At 32.6% G+C, this 21658-nt stretch overlaps 1 protein-coding gene across 30 annotated transcripts in view; it reads right to left on the bottom strand.

Moving 5' to 3' along the window:
• LOC123676597 (modifier of mdg4-like) overlaps nucleotides 1-21658 on the bottom strand; it is a 55780-nt gene that overhangs the window by 11961 nt on the left and 22161 nt on the right. Inside the window, exons 4-5 of one of the 30 annotated variants that reach the window (XM_045612662.1) lie at nucleotides 4133-4317; nucleotides 3509-3529 (exon numbers count right to left, since the gene is read on the bottom strand). The exons of 7 other annotated variants lie outside the window; for them this stretch is intronic. In XM_045612662.1, coding sequence (XP_045468618.1) covers nucleotides 3524-3529; nucleotides 4133-4317 — 191 coding nt within the window. In that variant the 3' untranslated portion in view covers nucleotides 3509-3523. Of the gene's footprint in view, nucleotides 1-1045; nucleotides 1336-2419; nucleotides 2701-2886; nucleotides 3530-4018; nucleotides 4318-4868; nucleotides 5268-7586; nucleotides 7959-8818; nucleotides 8870-9061; nucleotides 9423-9530; nucleotides 9829-11763; nucleotides 12209-12326; nucleotides 13298-13532; nucleotides 14093-14457; nucleotides 14992-15355; nucleotides 15678-15920; nucleotides 16701-16917; nucleotides 17286-17704; nucleotides 19671-19821; nucleotides 20131-20730; nucleotides 21606-21658 lie in introns of those variants that run through there. 22 more of the 30 variants (XM_045612617.1, XM_045612660.1, XM_045612628.1 and 19 more) reach the window with 22 other exon arrangements.

The following is a 21658-nucleotide window of genomic DNA, read 5'->3' as shown; positions in this document are numbered from 1 at the left end:
TGAATCAATTCTTCCAGTGACAAGCTTTTGCGCACTGTCGCTTCTGCCTCTCTTGCAAACGTTGAAATTCGCATTTCCCGCATGATCTCCGACAAATCCGCACCACGTTCAGGATACCTGCCGGTCTTTCTATATTCAGCACACTTCAAGAATTTCTATGAATGCGTTGAAGTGATGTTAGGTGGGAACTGTATATCGGAAACCAAACCAAGTTGGCGTACTCTAACTTGCTGACGACAAGAGAAAAATAGAGAATTCTGAGGACTGAAACATCAGGGAACTCCCTGAAACACCGGAACACAAAGCCTAAAGATCGACTAGCCGAAGAACAAAGCGCCTCGATGTGAGGAACAAAGCTGAACGTCGAATCAAATAACACCCCCAAATAGCGAAACCGATCTCCACTAGTGATAAGACAATTACCAATAGGATAATTGAATGTGAGAGGACGTAAGCTTCTCATGAAAGTCACCTTGAAACACTTTTGTATATTTAAAATGAGTAAATTGTGCGAGCACCAAACATTAACTAACTCCAAGCTGGACTGGAGCAGCTCCAAATCAGCAATTCCGCGTATCCTCAGGTAAAGTTTGAAGTCATCTGCATAGGCCAAGGCTAAGCAACTGAGAAGAGCCAGAAGATCGTTGATAAAAATTATGAATTACAATGGTTCAAGATTAGAACCTTGCGGCACACCAGATAACAGACAAAATTGGAAAGACTTGAAGCCATTATAAAACACATGACTCATTCTTAAGTAAAGTATACAATATTCTTTCGAATTTCTTACCGAACTAGAGATATTATATGGAGCATCTTGTCACTGTTGCACGCAGTTCCGTGATCTCCATAACGCATGAATAAACGAACGCTCTTTTTACGAATTTCTCAGGAATAACCTCAGTTATCTCCTAGAAGAATTGAGAGTCAACAATTCATCATATTTACGTTGAGGTTCTTAGCTCTTTTATCAATTAATGGAATTCTTCAGGTCCAATAATAATTTAATAGCTGACAAATTACATATAGTGAATAAAATAGGTGCATAAAAATATTTGGTTTATTTCCTTTCATTGTCCTCTTCTTCGTTTCCGTAAGTAATAGTCACCCTCCTCGAATTCAAGTTCTTTGGTCCTGAACAATTAGGATCATGATTATGCTGTAGATTCACACGGACCACTTTGCCGTAAGTTAATAGTTTGCATTTGCAACTCGTTTTCTTATACGAGGAACAACGCCATCTTGTACTCTCCATAGTTTTATAATAGACAACAAAGACATTGTCATTCACAACCAGTTTTGGATTTTTAATCCCCGGAATGACATAGATGATACCTACAAATTATTTCAGTCAATTCGGGAAATTTCAATAAACATCAAAGTAATAATGACAATCACATGATTACTACCTATACAAAAACACATACACATTCTATAGTTTCATTCAAATAATCAATTTATAAACATATTTGCATACACTGTCAATCATATGAATAAAAAAATAAAATATATAAAATGAAAACGTAAATGAAGTGAAACAAAATAAAATTGCAGATTTCTAACAAAAAAATTCTGATGTAATCAATTTACAAACAAGGCAAAAACAAAATAAAATTCTATGTAGCTTACAACAAAATTCTGGATCTACCAAGCTGGAAATAATCAAACTCAATTAATCAAATCAAATCATTTTTTCAACTCAAAAACATTAAGAACGATTTTAAGCAAAAAATATTTAATTATTAAATAATCACAATTTGTTTTCAATACATCTGATAACATTTGCTAATTGAGGAATCATAGTTGATCATCACTAACTAAACATTGTGACAATGTGTAAGTTTGACATTTTTTTTATAGGTGATAAGTCTGGACTTGCATTTGACACTGCGATATTTGGTGACTTTCCATATTGTTTTGCCCCATGTCCTATTGGTGATAGCAAAGCAATGATCATCTAGTACTAATTTGGGATGTTTAACACCTGATGTTAAGTATATCTTTTCAACAAAAGATTGCATCAATAGAATCAGGAAGTAGGAAACAAGGTAGCAATGTCATGAAACTTTATTATTATATGTACATATATCTAGTTTGTTCTTGAAAGTACCTCTCTCTCAATTCATTCAGCAGAATATCTGCCCCTGATGACAATTCATAACATAAACATATTTCCATACAAAAATTATGGGATAATTTGTAACATAAAAAAAAAGAAGTAGGTATATGTCAAACCTACATGAATGCCAAAAAAAAAATAAAAATCCTATTTTGCTATTAAAGAAATTCTGGACAAACAATCAAATACAATCAGAATGTGAGAATATTTTGACAAGCAATTATTGATGTTGATGTTATGGTTCAACTAGGAAACAAACCAGTCTGGCAACTTATTACGTATTGGCACTGCTAAAATGAACAGACTGTAACCTTACTATTTGTTCTCACCACATCTGATAACATTTGCTAATTGAGGAATCATGGTTAATTGCTGCTCATCACTAACTTCAGGTTGATGATTGTGATGACGTGTCAGTTTGACATTTTTTCCATAGGTTATGAGTCTGGACTTGCAACTAACTTTGCGATATTTGGTGCATTTCCACATTGTTCTATTTCGTGTCTTCCTATTGATAGCAAAGCAATAACCATCTAGTACTAACTTGGGATGTTTAACTCCTGATATCACATATATCTTTTCTACAAAAGATTATATCAATTAATCAAACTAGGAACGGTACAACATCTCGATAGCAGGGTCTGTCTTGTTTGTCTTTGTTTTTTTTTGGCGATATTTCATTATATTCTATTATTATTAATGATATTATTCTTCGAAATATTTTATTTATTAATCAATAGAGTCGGGAAACAGGTAAAAAATAGCAATGTATTTGAAACTTTATTATTATCTACTTTGCTCTTACAATTACTTCAAAAGTACTTCTTTCTCAATTCATTCAGCAGCGATTTATTGCAGAATTTATGTCATTGAAAAAAAAGAAAAACAATATATTCAACCTACATAAAAGCTGAAAATATAATAATTGTACTTTGCTACTGAAGGAATTCTGGATTCACGGGCCAGACAAAAAATCAAATATCATAAATAAAATCGATTCAGAATGTGAGAATATTTTGACAAGCAATTGTTGATGTAGATTTCATGGTTAAACTTGGGAGAAAACCCGCAGTCTGGCAACAATGCTGGAAACGTTGTATGACGTCATAGCAGTGATTAAGTGAGCAGGGCAGGCTTTATCCTTTTAATTTGTTTCACTACATCTGATAACATTTGCTAATTGAGGAGTCATGGTTAGTTTTTGCTCATCACTAAGTTCAGACTGGTGATTGTGAGGACGTGTCAGTTTGATATTTTTTCCATAGGTGATAAGCCTGGACTTGCAACTAACACTGCTATATTTGCTGCATTTCCACATTGTTTTGTCCCGTGTCTTTCTGTTTATAACAAAGCAATAGCCATCTAGTACTAATTTGGGATGTTTATGTCCTGGTATCACATAAATCATTTCTGAAAAATATTGTATTAATATCATAATTAGCATAGCTTAAGTTTACTGTGTCTAAATTGCCATACGACTAATAAATAAAATACTACTATTCTTCAAGAATAAATGTTTTTTTATTGGACAAATTCTGGAGGTTGGACAAAAAAGTTGCAACGAATCTTAGACATTTCCATTTTTATTATAAATTCACTTTATTCTTCAACATTGATAGGTATTTTTATTCAATGAATTTGGCAAGATACCTACTCTTGTGAATCCATAAACATATTCCATACAAAGTTCATTGAAAGATAAATCATAAACGAAATAAAACAAGTGAAATATATAGGAAACAATGGTATATGAAGGCAAAAACAAAATAACACTAACTACTAACAAAACTTTGAATCTACGAAGCTGAGAAAGAATCACTCAATTAATCAAATCTCTGTCTGACTCAAAAAAAAAACTAAGAAATATTTCAATTATTATTCAATGAATAAATTGTCACAATTTATTCGTCGCATTCAATAATAATAATAATATTTACAATAGTGAATGTCTGAATTAGGCAGATAAACATCTGCTAATTGAGCGTTCATTGTTGATAGTTGTTCCTTACTAACTTCTGGTTGGTGATTATGATAGCGTATCTGTTTGACATTTCTACCATAGGTGACAAGTCTGGATTTGCAACTGTTACTTTTATATTTTTTGCATTTCCACATTGTTTGGTCTGCTGCTCTTCTGTTGATAACGAAACAAAAACCATCTAATACTATTTCGGGATGTTCATTTCTGGATATCTTTTCTACAAAAGATTATATTAATATTATCTGAAATTCTTGAAAAATATTTTTTTTTTATATTTAGAAAGCTGGACAAAAAATCAATAATGAATCTGAATTATTTGTTTTTATTGGCATATATGTCTACTTAATTTTTTTAAATTGGCACTTTTGTCAAAAGGAGGCTCTTGCCAATTCATAAACATATTTTCATATAAAGACCAATTTAAGATTATATTCATATCAGTAGATAATTCAAATTAAAAAAAAATTATATATATAAAATTTGGCGAAGCGTTTTCAAGTACTTTTTATGGTGTGTCTGTTCTCAGGGGATTGCGGTCTTTCATACCAAGATCACTGATGGGAATCATCAGTGTGGCAACTGAGCATTCCCTGTCATATACACCTCTCGCCTCCGTAGTGGAGTGTGGTGATTTCTGCCGAGAATTGTGCAGTGTTCTGCGCCATCTCTCAAGATAATAAAAAGTCCCCCCAAAATAAAGAATATAAGGGTTTAAACAAAATAAAAACCTTAATTTGTAGCCAAGGATTGCAATGCAGAGATAGAATATCATTCAAATGAAAAATCTAATGGACAATTCAACAATTTTCAATTCAATTTATATTACATTTGCATTAACAAAATTTTTCCACTTATGTGGAGAATAAAGTTATTATTATTTTTATTATTATTCTATTACATCTATTACATCTACTGCATCCCTTAAAATCGTAACTTTTTTTTTGAATGAGTTCAGCAGAATGCTTTCATCAATTTTGGACTTATGGTTGTGAGAATTCTTCACGGTAACCGTGGCCCCATAGGTTTTAACAGTCGCTCTACATCTGCTCCTTGTGTACCCGCTGCAACGCCATCTAGTGCCACTTTGCCTCTTTTTCTCGATTATATAATCATGCGAGTCAACGATGAGTTTTGGATTTTTGAGACCCCTTATAAAGTAAACGACATCTGCAAGAAGATAAGATTATACTCGACAAAGGACCCCGCACGTTTAGTACGGGAAATGGCTTTCCGTGAATTTGGCTGAATTTTTGATATGTTGTAGTTCTTGATGAACTGATCAGAAAAGTCCCTAGCCACAAAGCTCAAAAATGGACAGTTTTCGAGATATGGAGCTTTGAAAATGGATTTTTTGCAATTTTTGGGGTTTTTGCTCATCAATCGGGGAGCTCTCATTTCTGGTTTTGATGGAATTTGGATGTTCGGCGGCCAGAACCCGACTGAAAAATGATCTTCCTTGGTTATATTAGGCACCGCCATCGATAATACTTTATACACTGCTCCACATTGGCTATGAAATGAGATACAAAATCCAAGATCTTCCATACATCTTTTCATGCCACAAGATGACGCCAGAATAATTCACATGACCGAGAAATGACATATTGTGAGATTTTTTCAAGAGAGAGCATAATAACTGAATCCTCATATATCTGATGTCCAATAATATCAAATATGTTAGCCGAAATGTTGATAACCAGGCATCGCGAGCTGTAATGGGGGAAAATGGGAAAATCATAATCATATATCCTCAGGGATAACAATTGTGATCACTATTGATGTCATTTACATATGATATGTGATTTGTTTCTCACAAATCTCGATAATCTGACAATGGGGTGCCAAGACATTTTCCTCAGAATGTCTCGAAATTGATGATAGCATCTCACAGACAAACGAATCCGTGAAAATGTCTGCAGTTTTGATACAATATAGTACTATCCGGGTAGAATATAGAAGTCCAAGTGTTGGAAGCTAACTATGAATGGAACTTCCGATATTAACCCACGAATTCTTGAAAATAATTTTTTTTTTCTATGAACTTTTTGAACTTCACACATACGAATGAATACTATCTAATAATATGATCGTTGGCAAAATGAATGAGTAAATCAATCAAAAACAATATAATAATGAGAATAGCATTCATAATAATAATAACAATAATGATAATAAACAAAAAACAATTTAAAATTATATTAGCAATCGCAAGAAATCATTTAGTATATTATAAATCGAATCGAGGGCAAAATTATCATTATTGTTATTATTATTATGAATGATATTCTCATTATTATATTGTTTTTGATTGATTTACTCATTCATTTTGCCAACGATCATATTATTAGATAGTATTCATTCGTATGTGTGAAGTTCAAAAAGTTCATAGAAAAAAAAATCATTTTCAAGAATTCGTGGGTTAATATCGGAAGTTCCATTCATAGTTAGCTTCCAACACTTGGACTTCTATATTCTACCCGGATAGTACTATATCGTATCAAAACTGCAGACATTTTCACGGATTCGTTTGTCTGTGAGATGCTATCATCAATTTCGAGAGATTCTGAGGAAAATGTCTAGGCACCCCATTGTCAGATTATCGAGATTTGTGAGAAACAAATCACATATCATATGTAAATGACATCAATAGTGATCACAATTGTTATCCCTGAGGATATATGATTATGATTTTCCCATTTTCCCCCATTACAGCTCGCGATGCCTGGTTATCAACATTTCGGCTAACATATTTGATATTATTGGACATCAGATATATGAGGATTCAGTTATTATGCTCTCTCTTAAAAAAATCTCACAATATGTCGTTTCTCGGTCATGTGAATTATTCTGGCGTCATCTTGTGGCATGAAAAGATGTATGGAAGATCTTGGATTTTGTATCTCATTTCATAGCCAATGTTGGGCAGTGTATAAAAAATTATCGATGGCGGTGCCTAATATAACCAAGGAAGATCATTTTTCAGTCGGGTTCTGGCCGCCAAACATCCAAATTCCATCAAAACCAGAAATGAGAGCTCCCCGATTGATGAGCAAAAACCCCAAAAATTGCAAAAAATCCAATTTCAAAGCTCCATATCTCGAAAACTGTCCATTTTTGAGCTTTGTGGCTAAGGACTTTTCTGATCAGTTCATCAAGAACTACAACATATCAAAAATTCAGCCAAATTCACGGAAAGCCATTTCCCGTACTAAACGTGCGGGGTCCTTTATGAAAAAAAAATTATAAACCAAAAATGCAAACACAACTATAAATTATACACGAATAATAAATACACTCCCTGAAAAGAGAACTGAAGTGAAAAACATCAATTTAGTATTTTAAGAATTCAAGGATTAAATTGAAGATTTCATAATGAAAGAATCTTTTGAAGATAAGTAGGATATTCCAAAAAAATTTATAATTCAGATTTGTTTGGGTTTTAGATCTGAGCGGATTCTATAGAACAGCTACAACTTACAGAATAAATACACAATAGTACAATGAATGTTTAATGATGAAGAAACTACATGTCAACATTTCATACATTTAAAACTGAACACTGGATTCTGCGATAAAGCTAATGTATTGTTATTTATTCAGATCTTCTGATCGTGACAACTTGACGAAACATTTTCTTGAGTTCTTCTTGAGTAACCAAAGGAGGATGGTTGTGAACTTTGTATAAACTTACAACTTTTCCAGATGTTACAATTCGAGCTTTACATTTCTTGTCTTTAATATTATTATAATTTCTGCATACCCAGGATGTCTTACTTTCTTGTTTGCTGGCTACGGTGAAAATATGTCCATCTAATACTAGCTTTGGGTATTTCAGTCCTGATGTTATGTAAACATACCCTGAAAATTACTTCGTTAATAAGGGAATCATGAGTACAAGAAATAGATAACTTGCTACCCAATAATTCACTCACTACATTGGAAAAAATGTACTTCATATGTATCTTGTCATAAAAATTATCAATGAGTATAATGGTCATGAAAATTAACAAGATTGAGAATCCTTGTATATAAATCGAAATTATATTTGTTGAATAATAATAATAATAAAGTTTAGAAATGTAAAGGATAAGTCATATAAAATAGTATACACAAAAAAAACAAAAACAGATTTAATGAATGGAGTCCTTAAGGAACTCATCAACACTATAGTAGCATCAGTGGTGTACCCAGGGGGGAGGGGTTAGAGGGGGTGATAAGGGGGTATACCCCCCACCCCAGGAGAAATATCCATTATATGTAACAACCTTATATATCACAATCTTATTATGAGTAAGCAAACTTCTTTGGAAAATTTCTTCAAAAGAAGGAAAATTTGATTTTTTTTTTCTTTATCCTCCCCCAAGGGTACGCCACTGAGTAGCATCCATCAATTAATAGTAACTTTACTTAATAAAACATCAGTAAAGTATAAGACAAATTCAAAGGAACACTTATAACACTAACAAGGTATGAAATCACTGAATAAATAATGAATTAAGTTCAAACATCACTTTTTGAATTATATTCAATAATAATCTTAACATATTGCAAAACAGCGTTTTCATAGCTTGGATTAGATGGTGGATGATTATGTGGGCATGTTAATTTGAAAGTCTTTCCATAAGTAATAGCTCTAGATTTGCATTTCGTTTTGTAATACAAGGGACACAGCCACATAGTCCTTCCTTGCAACCTCCTATTGATTATAAATTCGTTACCTTTCACAATCAACTTAGGATTCTTTTTTCCAGGGACTATGTGTATTATATCTGTAAAAATTAACTCGTCAATATAACTGTTTTATTAAATGAATAAAAAATATATTAGAAGCCACTCTTAATTTCAGTTACCTCTTAAAAACATTTTCGAAAGTTTCGAAAACGTATGGAGTACCTCAAGATTCCAACCGTGGACCTTGATAATACTTGCTATGTAAAGATTTCAAACTGAATAAAACGTAATAAAGTAGGCACATATTTATTTCTGTACCAATACAAATTTATTTGAAATTATAGCAAAAGTTTTCTTCTTCTAAAATCAAAAAAGATTTATGTTCTTGAATTCACTTTACGGAGGGATCTTTCGAAATTACTACTCTCAGCAATGTTGCACGATCCATATTTGGCTCTAGAGGCACATGGTTGTGCTCGGATCTGACAATCACCTGTTTTCCTACTGTAACCAATCTTGAATGGCATTTCGTTTTGTAATATTGTGTGCACCTCCAGAGAGTTTTACCATGGTTTTGTTGGCTTCTCTCATACTCGTTGCCTTGCAAGATTATCTTCGGATATTTTTTGCCTGCTATCACGTGGATAATGCCTGGAATTAAAAGTATCGTAATTTTTTGTATGAAAAATCGAAACGATCATCAATGATAATAAATGAAAAGTTTGGAAAAGTATGAACCCATAAACCAATAAAATGAAGGAAACTGGTATAATTTATTGACATAATATAATGACAACTTGGATCTATTCGTTTTGTATTATCATAACTTTCAATGCTGTGCAGTTTTCCCTTTTTGGATTTAAGGGTGGATGATTGTGCTTGTGTCTATTGATAGTGACAACGTGTCCATAGGTTTTCAACTGGGATTTACACTTCGTTTTACTATATTGCGTACAACGCCAATAATTTTTTTCTTGATATTGGTAATTACGTCTGTATTCATCGTCGTACACAATGAGTTTGGGATTTTTTGTACCTGGGATGACATAGACGATATCTGAAAATAACGATATTATAAAACGGTTATTGATATATGTGGTAGTGTTATTGAGTTGCTCGAGAAAGAAAGACAAGAACTATTTAACTATGAGCTATAGAGATAAGTGGATTTATTGCGATAAATTCATTCAAAATTTCAACTGAATCTTGCTGTTTGATCCTTTAACAGCCATAAAAAAATGGCATCTTTTTAGTTAATGATAAAACGACTCCTGATTATAATTGAGTAGGTAGACATTGCCTTCCGTTTCAAAGCAATACAATATATTGCTAATATAGGGTTTAACAAGCAGTGGTTTCTTTTTGAAAAAAGAGTGTATTTTAAAAGAAATTATTAAATGTTTAATCTATTGCAAATAAGAAGGTATGCCATTAACCATAGAAAACGATATTAGCCAAATGGCCGCCACGGCTACGGTTGCACCACCATATCCTTTTCATGAAATTATCCATGACCTCAATTTCCATCTTTAAAGTCTTGAATCGGTTGTGGAGCAATGATATAGACCTTATCTTCCACGCAGTACAGAAAAAAACACTCTAAAGGTGTTAAATCACAAGAACTCAGTGGCCAATTCAAAATAAAGGGTGTTTTTTAGAGCTATAGAACTTTAAATTGCAATAAAACAACGATGGATTATTCGATTTCATTTATCCGCAAGATAATCTTGTGGCATTACATTTTAAATATGATTTCTGGCATATGACCACGGCTGGCTCGGATGTAGTCCAATCTGGACGTCCAATTTTCGATGACTTTTTCCAACATTTGTGGCCGTATATCGGCAATAACACGGTGAATGTTGTCTTCCAAATGGTCAAGGGTTTGTGGCTTATCCGCATAGATCAATGACTTTACATAGCCCCACAGAAAGTAGTCTAGCGATGTTAAATCACAAGATCTTGGAGGCCAATTCACAGGTCCAAAACGTGAAATTAGGCGGTCACCAAACGTCTTTCAATAAATCGATTGTGGCCTGAGCTGTGTGACTTGTTGCGCCGTCTTGTTGAAACCACAGCTCCTGGACATCATGATTGTTCAATTCAGGAATGAAAAAGTTAGTAATCACGGCTCTATACCGATTACCATTGACTGTAACCTTCTGGCCATCATCGTTTTTGAAGAAGTACGGACCAATGATTCCACCAGCCCATAAAGCGCACCAAACAGTCAGTTTTTCTGGATGTAACGGTGTTTCGACATACACTTGAGGATTAGCTTCACTCCAAATGCGGCAGTTTTGTTTTTTGACGTAGCCATTCAACCAGAAGTGCGCTTCATCGCTAAACAAAATAAAATGGACGTAGTGCGCGATACGTATTCCGCACAGAATCATTATTTTCGAAATAAAATTGCACTATTTGCAAGCGTTGTTCAGGCGTGAGTCTATTCATGAATGAATGAATTGCCAAACCAAACTGAGAATAAATCACTTGACAGCTGTTAAATCGGTCGTCATCTTGAACAGTAATGCCAACTTAAAATTATATACCTCGAAAAAAACACCCGTTATAACAAGACCAGGTAACTTTTCTTGAAAAATTGCGATCATTTCTTTGCTTGTGTGGCACGTAACACAGTCTTGTTGAACATAAACGTCGTCCACATAAATATCTTCGAGTTCCGGCCATTAAGAACCAATATTTATAGCTCAGTACTGCAATCCATTCACGGTAACAGTTGAACCAGCTTCATTTTCGAATAAATAAGGTCCAATCATACCACCAGCCCAAAAACCTCACCAAACAGTGACACGTTGAGTGTGGAGAGGCTTATGAAGATTTTCAAGGAAAATCCGGATCATTTTGATGATTTTCAAGGATCCAATCAGCGAAGCGACGACGTCAAATCGCTGTCAATGTGACAAAAACGCAAAATTCAGTTTACATTTCAGGATACGAGTGAGTTCATCCTTATGTTAAGAGTAAAACATTTTTGATGATTATATATTTATTGAACAAAATACCAAAAAAATAATTTTCAAATATTATAATGAAATGCCTTCATTCTCTCATTTTTTGGGAATATGTATTTGTCAAAAATAATCAGTTAAAACTAAAATGAAATCGAAAACTTATAATTAAAAAAAAAAAAAAGAATAAATAAGTAATAGATTATGATATCTGACTTCATTTCCGAACTATCTTCACTAACAAAGACGACATATTTTCAGTGTTGGGTTCCAAAGGTGGATGATTATGGGACACATTGATTCTAACTACTCTCCCATAAGTTGTTAACGTTGATTTACACTTTGTCTTATAGTATTTGAGACACCGCCAATAGGATTTTTTATTTCTCATATAGTTCCTCTGATATTCATCACCTTCTACAATCAGTCGCGGCATTGTTCTCCCAGGAACTACATAGATGACATCTGAAATATAACGAGACATAATAAAACGAAACAAAAAAATTACTAATATAAATTTTATTAAATAACTCAAATCATTACCACTAAAACGAATATCAACGATACAGATTAAAACTAGAAATAGAAAAATTAGTCGCTTTAATATCAGATTCCAAAATACAAAGCTAAGTATAACAACAAAGAATCTGCACGAATAAATTCAATTAAGAATGGTGACCTTCAGAGGTGTCGGAGTTTTCTTCAGATACGTTTTCTGAACAGGATCATGATTATGTTCGTTCTGCTTTCTTAGCATGTGTCCAAAAGTCAAGGCCTTGGCGGAACATCGGGTCTTGCGATAAAAAACACATCGCCATGAGGTGTGTTTTTTTTCTTTTGTGTGCATCTCAAACTCATTTCCATCGACTACAATCTTAGGATACTTTCGTCCTGGAAGTACGTAAATGGTATCTGAAACAGCAAAATGTCAGAAATTGTAAGAAAAAGTGTCCATGATCAGGTGAATATTTGTTAAGCTGAATTTTTTTCGTGTGTGGCCAACGAAAGTAATTGTGGGAAAGCTTCACAAAGCTAAAATTAAACTGAATACAATACAGTATAGCTCTGAAGTACATTGGATATTTTTATTCCATATTTATACATAGAAATACAGGTACATGAAAAATTAATTTTAATTGATAAATAGAAAGTTGTGGATTGAGTGGACAAAAATGTAAAAACATGGATTTGGTATAAGTGTTTGGAAACACAGTGAAGTAACTCTTTATTATGTGTGTAAACTCCAGGAGAATTCACAATGCACACAAAATGACAAAAATTATCATCTGTTTTTCTTCATGGTGGGTTTCCTGATCAGTCTAACCGTTTGAGGGATAGCATGTTTATAGTCTGGTTTTCGTGGTGGGTGATCATGATCACATGTTAACCTCAAAACTCTCCCAGATGAGATGGCACGTCCTTTACATTTATTTTTGTCGTATTCAACGCATATCCACATGGTTTTTCCTTCCAATATTTTATTAGTCCTTAAAACATAATCTTCGCATATTATCTGAGGATTTTTTCTGCCGGCTTTAATATAAATGACAGTTTCTGAAACAAAATCAAAATAACATGTAAATTAAGATAACATTCACCTTCAATATCCACGCATTGATGGATTAAAATTACATATATCCCATGAAATAGTAAAGAAATAGAGAAAAAAAACTTTTTACCCCTGACAACTATCACATAAGAACCATTGAAAAAAGGATAAATGCCAGGAAAATATTCCGAAATTAGCAAACTGGTAGATGTATATAGGAAAACTCATTAAAACAACTACGATTTTACAGACTTTTATTTTCTCATATACTTCAAAGGACATTTAGCTCATAAAGATCTTCCAAGGAAGTCTTCTTGGAAAGAAATATTATATAGAAAATCTTCGAAATATAACGCATATCAAAACTAAAGAAAATTAATTCAAAATTAAATCAAACTGAAATGAATAAAAAAGTTGAAATGATGAATTATGACCACTTTTTGTGACTCAAGTGCATATTGTGAAAAGATGGGAAAGTTGAAAACGCTAATATACATAGTATTACGATGTTAGAAAATATTACGTTTTTCTCCTCTTTTCTTTAATTTTTCTGATAAGTATAACAGTTTGAGGGACAGTATTTTCATAGCTTGGTTTTATCGGAGAATGATCATGATCACATGTTATTGTGAAAATCCTGCCTGACGAGACAGCTCGTGCTTTGCACTTGCACTCCAATTTGTTATAGTCCCTACATATCCAAGTTGTTTTGTCTGCCAATTTTTTATGAGCCCTCCACATATAATCATCCTGTATTAACAGAGGATTTTTTCTGCCAGCTCTCACATGAATAACCGTTTCTGAAAAATAATAATCATGGGTTAAAAACCCGAAAAATGTAAGTTAGCCATCAACTTAAATTTGTGAAAAAAAAACCGAAAGTGTTTTTTTTTTTAATTATCTCCATAATATACATAATGTGTTCATAACATTCGAAATAATATCATGTGGGTAAGTGAAACCATCTCAGCCAATACTGATCTCAAGGTATTTGGTAAAAATATCGCAAAAAAAAATCACGGATTTTGAGATAAAATTTTTATTAATGATAATAAAAAGATGACTGAAAAAAGATTAATGGAGGAAATTAAATAAGAATATAGAAATCAAGATTGATTGAAAGCCAGAAGCTAGAAATTCATTTAATGGAAATAAATGAAACTTATTCGCAAACAATGTTTTATTGGTTCTCAATTTTAACTTTTTCTTAATTTGTGTTGACAATTTCTATAATTCAGTAGTCCTAATGGTTTTTGAACTTCTTTGGTTTTTCCTCATCTACATTCTGCAGCACTCCCGCTTCCAATGTTGTTCATTCTGCTCAAATCGAACATCCAGCCTCCAAAATAAAAATAATACTCTTCAAAAATAAATCACAAATCATTATATCCGTCAAATTATGGCAGCCCGCCACCATAGAAGCAAATGATGACATAGTCAAGTCAAGGTATCCTCTGCAAAATCACTCTTTGTTTCACTAGGGCGAGGTGGCTTGAGTTCAACAGAGTTGGAACGTGGTTGTGATCATGTCTCTGCGTACAACAGTTACCAGTTGTTATCAAAGTGGCCTTACATTTGGTCTTAAAATAATGAGAACATCTCCACAATGTTCGGTCTTTTTTTTTCGTGTTTATTTGGTAGTCGTGTCCGTCTAAAACTATTTTTGGGTTTTTTGTACCTTTATGGATGAATATTGTACCTAAAATGAAATATGAGATAAGCTGAGATAAGATGTTGGTGTTAATCATTTGTAAGTAATCTGGGAAGGACCCAAGGTGAGGTTATTGTAGAATAAATTTTTCCATAGTTGAATTAACATGTATGTTAAAAAGCGTTATGCAAAATAAGCAAAAATCATTCTTCATCATACATGTAAGTGTACAACAGATAAATTAAAGAAACCTAATTACATCATATTTTGAAAACTAAAACTAGTAGTCCTATTCTCGAAGTTTTTTCATTGTTCACCAAATTCGGAACAGCCTTCAGACGCTTGGGAGTGCACATTTGGTCAAACTTTTCCCTTACAATTCAGGTACTTCATATGAAATAAAATAAATCAAGAACACTTAAAATTCGATTTTATTCAGTAGGTACAAACAAAAGTCGATGATATCACGTGATATCATTCGCCAGAAACAATGTTGACTTTTTTCGACGCCAAGGTTTTCATTTTTCCCTCATAATGACCACTAGGTGGATGGTTATGCGCAGTGGATTGCTTTATTGAATTGCCAAACGTGAAAAGTCGAGCTCTGCATTTAGTCCTATGGCAACAGCTACAAATCCAAGTCGTTTTATGAGGGTGTTTGTTGACAAGCTTGAATATGTTACCCTGGAATATTATCTGAGGATTCTTCCTACCAGGCACAAAATAAATCACACCTAAAAGAAATTAATAAAGTAAAAAAATCAAATATAAATATAAAAACAAGAGAAAGAAAAAAGATACATTAAGATGGAACTTTCAGATCAGAAAAATATCTAAGGCATGTTATGACACACTTCCTGATCTTGTGAGGTGTGGTCCTCATGGTCCCATATCCAATTCAATACACTACAGAAGTATAAGCATCAAAATAATATCAGGTAGAATTTTGTGTGATCAGGATGTAATAAAAAACAATCGAATGTTAAATTTTAATAACACATAGTTTTCATCATAAATAAATAACAAACTATTGTAGAAGAAAAAATATTTTTACTTGAAATTCCTTCATTTTGCATATAATATTTCTGCGAATAAATTTATTATTATTTATTATGTATAAAGCAGATCTATATTTTTCTTGATTTCAAAACGAAAGCCTTTTGTATAAATTACTAAAAAATCTTTCGTAGGTACCAGCTTCTATTTCAAAGAATTGATACAACCTCAAAATGCATTCAACTAAGATAAAAACATAATAATAAATATTGATTTAAAAATTTAAATATGCTTAACTACTTAAAATCAATTGTATAAATAGAATACGAAAAATAAATATAGCACCTTAACAATAAATATACTCATATTATAATAACATAATGCACTGAGTTACCGAAAGAAAACCCCTTAAAAATAGTTTATACTTAAAGAATTGTCCACAAATTGATTCGTCTGATCTTCCCCAAAACTATTACGAACTTTCCAGATATCCTCTCTTGGATCTCGAACAATTGCGATGTCTTGTGCTGTCATCCTCTCGCATCTTTCTCTGCTGACTGTCTCTGGGTGTATATGGTAACCCATGATGGTAGCAACTTTTCCACTAGTCTCCACCTTGGCTTTACAACGATAGGGACTCCTGGTATAATAGCCACTACACAGCCAAACAGTTTTCTGGGTCAATTTTCTATACAGGAGGTAACTGTGACCTTCCAGTATAATTTTGGGTTTCTTCTGGGCCAGATCGAAATAAATTTTTCCTAAAACAAAGACCGTCATTCGTGTTCTACATAGAATGAATATTGATCTATATAAGCGTATCCCAAATTGTACCTTTATGCGAAAAAATCCATGACGGTGAGTCTGGGCCCCTTGAAGGCATGATAAATAACCAAGTCAGTTCGGCGAGCAAAAAAGCTCGAGATTTTAGCTTAGTTCTTTGAACTTGAAGCAGGTTTTTGAAACAAACAAACAATATAGAAAAGTTTTTTTAATTTCAAATATTATATCTTCAGAACAGAATAAATTGATTCTACACATTACAAAAATAAAAACTGAATTGATTGCGAAAATAGATCTTCATTCTGGCGATCTTATAATTGTAACATTTTGTGCTAACATGTTCTTGTACTCCCTAGTTTCGTTTATTTCGTGATTATGCTTTCCTTGAACATAAACAATTCTACCACTGGTGACAATTTGTGATTTGCAACGAACTCTACAGTTCTTCCAGTACATCTGACAGAGCCAAAATGTTTTTTCAGTTGTCTTCCTATATAGGCGGTATGGGCAGTGGTCTAATATTAATATTGGATTTTTCACGCCGGCCACGACATAAATCTTGTCTGAAATAAAACGATAATTGATAGAAGTTATAATTGAATAATAATACAGTGGGAACCCATAACTAAGCAATTATAAACGTCACTACAACAATTTTTTCATATTTCAAACGGCAGGTAAAAACATTGTTATATAGATAGAATTTAGAGGAAGCTGTAGCACGATATATGTTTATTATATGTATATATTTTGATTCTTCTTCAAACTGTTTCATTCGTGTTAGATTATACCTAGATTAAAATCACTGGTTCAGTAGGTAGTAGTTGAAATATATGTAATTTATGCATTTTGAATATATAGATATACAGATATAACATAATTTGAACAACACTTCCACTACTTGAACCTTCGAAATCTCTTAATGAGAATCATTCACAGAAAATATCACGTGAAACCAAATGAATAAGGATCATACGAATAACATCTTTAATGCACAAAATCAATTACACAACAATCAATAAAATTTCAAGAATTCGTTCGTACCAATAATTTTTTTTTTTTGGTAAGCTCCTAAAACTCACAAATCACAAATAATAAATAACAATATCTTTCTTGTAAATATTTAAACTGTAGTGAATAAATAACCAAGTACACAATACATTTGACATTTAAAACAGAAAAGCATAAAAAGTTGGAAAAAATCCAAGTAAGTAGTCAACATTCAAAACAATAGCGAATGGTTGAACGATTCCCCAAAACCTGAAAATTTATTTTCCTCAGGTAAGGAGCACGTCCTTAACAAAGTGAAGGAACATACACAGAAACAAACAATGATTAAAATATTTGAATTTCAAAAACATAAAAATAAATTTGATACTATCAAACATCAGGCATCAATAGCCTGTATTCCACATGAACAGCTTATGCCTATTGTACTTCCAAATGTCATCTCTTGGATCTCTTGCAATAACAATGTTTTCTGCACTCATATTTTCATATACATGTCTGCTGATGGTTTCCGGATGTGTGTGGTAGCCCATAATTGTGGCTACCTTACCGCAGGTCAATACTTTAGCCTTGCATCGTGTGGCACCTTTCATATAGTAATAACCGGTGCACAGCCATATTGTTCTTTCCGTTTTTTTGCTGTATAGGTAGTAACTATAACCCTCCAATATGATTTTTGGTTTGGTCTGACCCACATCGAAGTAGATCCTTCCTGAAACACAATGTGTTAATTGTATATAACACTTGGATGCAAACACATCCACTGCACGAATTGAACGTGCGCATAAATCTGGATAGTCAAAAACACTTCCGAATTTGTGACTTCGCTTCATAGTATATAGTCATAAACGTCGAGTTTTTTCCAGAAAAAAAAATAATAACAAACTATTCTTTATTAATTTCAACATTCGAGAACAGCAATTGTCAACAGTCTTAGTATTGCTCCTTTTAAATAGGAAAAGTTCTATAAAAAATAAAAATATATATATGTGTTAACTTATTTTCTCATCCCTAGTCAGAGTATTCAGGAAAAATGTTAGAACATAGAAAGACCGGTTCCGTTCATGGAGTTAGATGCAACTCAAAATTGATTTTTGTTAAAACAGTTTGAAGGAACCGATCAAAACAAAAGCTCATGTACAATTTTCAAATTTGAAAGAATAAAGATAAACACTTCAAAAATACAGAACTTAGATATTATTGGTTATTTAGTTCGTAAATATCAATTACATGTAATAAGATCATTCAAATTAATAACAAGATAAAATACTTTCAAAGTTATATAAACTAAAAACAATAATAAATGTATTATATCAAATAAAACTATAATATTCGAAAACATAAACATACAAGTAAACATGGTCAGTTAATATTCTAGAAGAACATTTGGGATATTATGTTAGTTCTTCCTCATCAGCTTGATCAGAAATTTGAATCTTAACTACTCTTATTTGGACATAAAAGCTAAAAGTGGAACCTCCAACTAACATAGAAATGTTCAAATGAAACAGAACACAATACAATTTCTTGGTTGATCTGGATTGGTTTTTCAGAAAAGTGTAGATTTAAGATCAAGTTTAAGATCAGGCAGAAGCTGTTGATGAGGGTCAGATAAAAAATAGTTACAAGTTATATGGATTCAATTTATTTTGTTGTATCACTAGTATTCTTTTTATTGGATTCTCTGGATACAACAACGTCTTCGGAATACATATCTTTATACTCGTCACTGTCGATTTGTTTTGGGTGTATATGGTGGCCAATAAGAGTCGCGTGAGTACCGTGAGTGGATAATTTGGCCTTGCATCGTTTTCCTTTTAGGTTATAATAAGATATGCAAAGCCACGTTGTCGTTTCGTCTTTTCTTCTGTACATGAAATAACGATAACCTTCCAATACAATTCTAGGTGTTCTAAATCCGGCTTCGAAGTAAATCTTTCCTGAAACACATTTCTGTGAAATGGCATACATTATTGAGACAAAAACTTACAGTGAATAGAACAGATTGAAAAAAATTCACTAAAATAATAAATAATTTGATAAAGACAATCTAGGTTTCCGTTTTGAGCGATGTAAAGAGAAAAAATAAAATAAATACAAATAAACTTTATTTCTTCAAGAAAAAAAAACATAACTTATTAAACTATTCCCTTATGATTTTCATATTCTGGGACACCATCTGGGTTTTTGTCTTGTGCGACGGTTCATGATTATGGCCATCACCGCTGACGTGAACATTTCTTCCATGTGTTATTATCGTCATTTTACACCTATTGCCTTTAACGAAATACTTGTTGCATTTCCAAACGGTTTTGTTCATTTCTTTCCTGTAAATTATGTAGGCGAATCCATCCAGCAAAAGTTTCGGATTTTTCGTTCCTATATCGAAATAAATCACATCTGAAAATGAGAAAAAATTAGCCAGTGAATTATTAGGTACAACGTTTTTATCTCTAAGTAGGCTTAGACTTAGAACTATATATACCCCCACCTTCGCATGTTACTCATCTAGACATTGTTCAGAATAACTATGTTTATGATCGACTAGATACGATATAGATCAACTTTTGCGATGATTCTTCAATTTAGACCTACCTGAATTTACCAGCTGAATAATTTTCAATTATTATTAATTAGCGCTTGTTCAAACCTAACCCAAAAATTTCAAATCTCTATCATGTTCCATTCGAGAGTTTTCATCCGACCTCTCAAATGATTGAGATGTTTCAACACGGGAACACTCAGGAATCATCAGTATGTTACTCAGTGTTCCTGCGATATACACCTTCCATATCCGCAGAACGGTTGGGTTTATGGCTGATAGATGCGCAGACCTCGACGCCATCTCTTGGGCTAGCAAAGATTCATTACAATACGAATATAAGTCACTTTACATAATTTCGTTCTTGGGTGGAAACTTAACAGTGCTGTTCCTACATAGAGTCGCACAAGGTCTGAGTTTCTGAGAGATTTTACAGAGAATTGTGGAAAAAAATCATATTATTGTTTCTAAGGAAAATCTTTATTTTGGACAATACTAATTTCGTTCAATATAAAAGACATATTTTAACCAACAGAATTATTCATCTAATAAGATAATATTGTTTCAGTGAATCAAGTAAGTGAATACTTAAATATTAATGGTAATAACGATAATTGCATAATTTTCAAAGAACAAATGCAAACAGAACATTAGGTTTATTAAAAGATTTCCAGGTTATCTGAAGATGTTCAAACCTGTAGAGAATGTAGGATCACCAGAAGACTTGAACATAACACATTCCACACTCAATAGACAAAATTAATGTAAAATTAATACACTTTAACAAATACTATAAAACTGTCAACGGCAAAATAAAAGTTTTAGACTGATAGTTTTGAGACCGTTTTCTTCACTTTTTTTTGTTGAACATCTTCAGATACATCCGGAATTCTTGGATTCATTAAATACAAAAGTAATATTACAGTAATTATAATAAAGAAAAAATTGACAAAATGATGTAAAAGACTTAAGAAATGATATAAAAAGAAACAAACAAAAATTACAACAAATTTTCAACAATATATCTACATAAAGAATTTGGCATCTTCGTACTTCCAACTGTCTTCGCTTGGGTTCCTTCTAATAAAAACGTTTTCAACGGTCGTTTTTTCATGATATTTCTTGACTGAGACATTTGGGTGTGTATGTTGACCCATGATGATTGCGATATTACCTTGAATTGTCACTTTAGCTCTACAACGTTCACGATTTTTCCAAAAATAACCGGAACATAACCAAACCGTTCTTTCATTCTTCTTGCTGTAAATGTAGTAGCTGTAGCCCTCCAATATAATTTTTGGGGTCATTTTGTCCCCGCAAAAGTAAATTTTTCCTGAAACAGAGTGTGTTAATCGTGATCTAACTATGAAAAAGATTGCGCTTCTA

This window comes from Harmonia axyridis, chromosome 3 (genome assembly GCF_914767665.1).
Source record: "Harmonia axyridis chromosome 3, icHarAxyr1.1, whole genome shotgun sequence".
NCBI classification, from domain to species: domain Eukaryota; kingdom Metazoa; phylum Arthropoda; class Insecta; order Coleoptera; family Coccinellidae; genus Harmonia; species Harmonia axyridis.
This window is presented reverse-complemented; position numbering and strand designations above follow the sequence as displayed.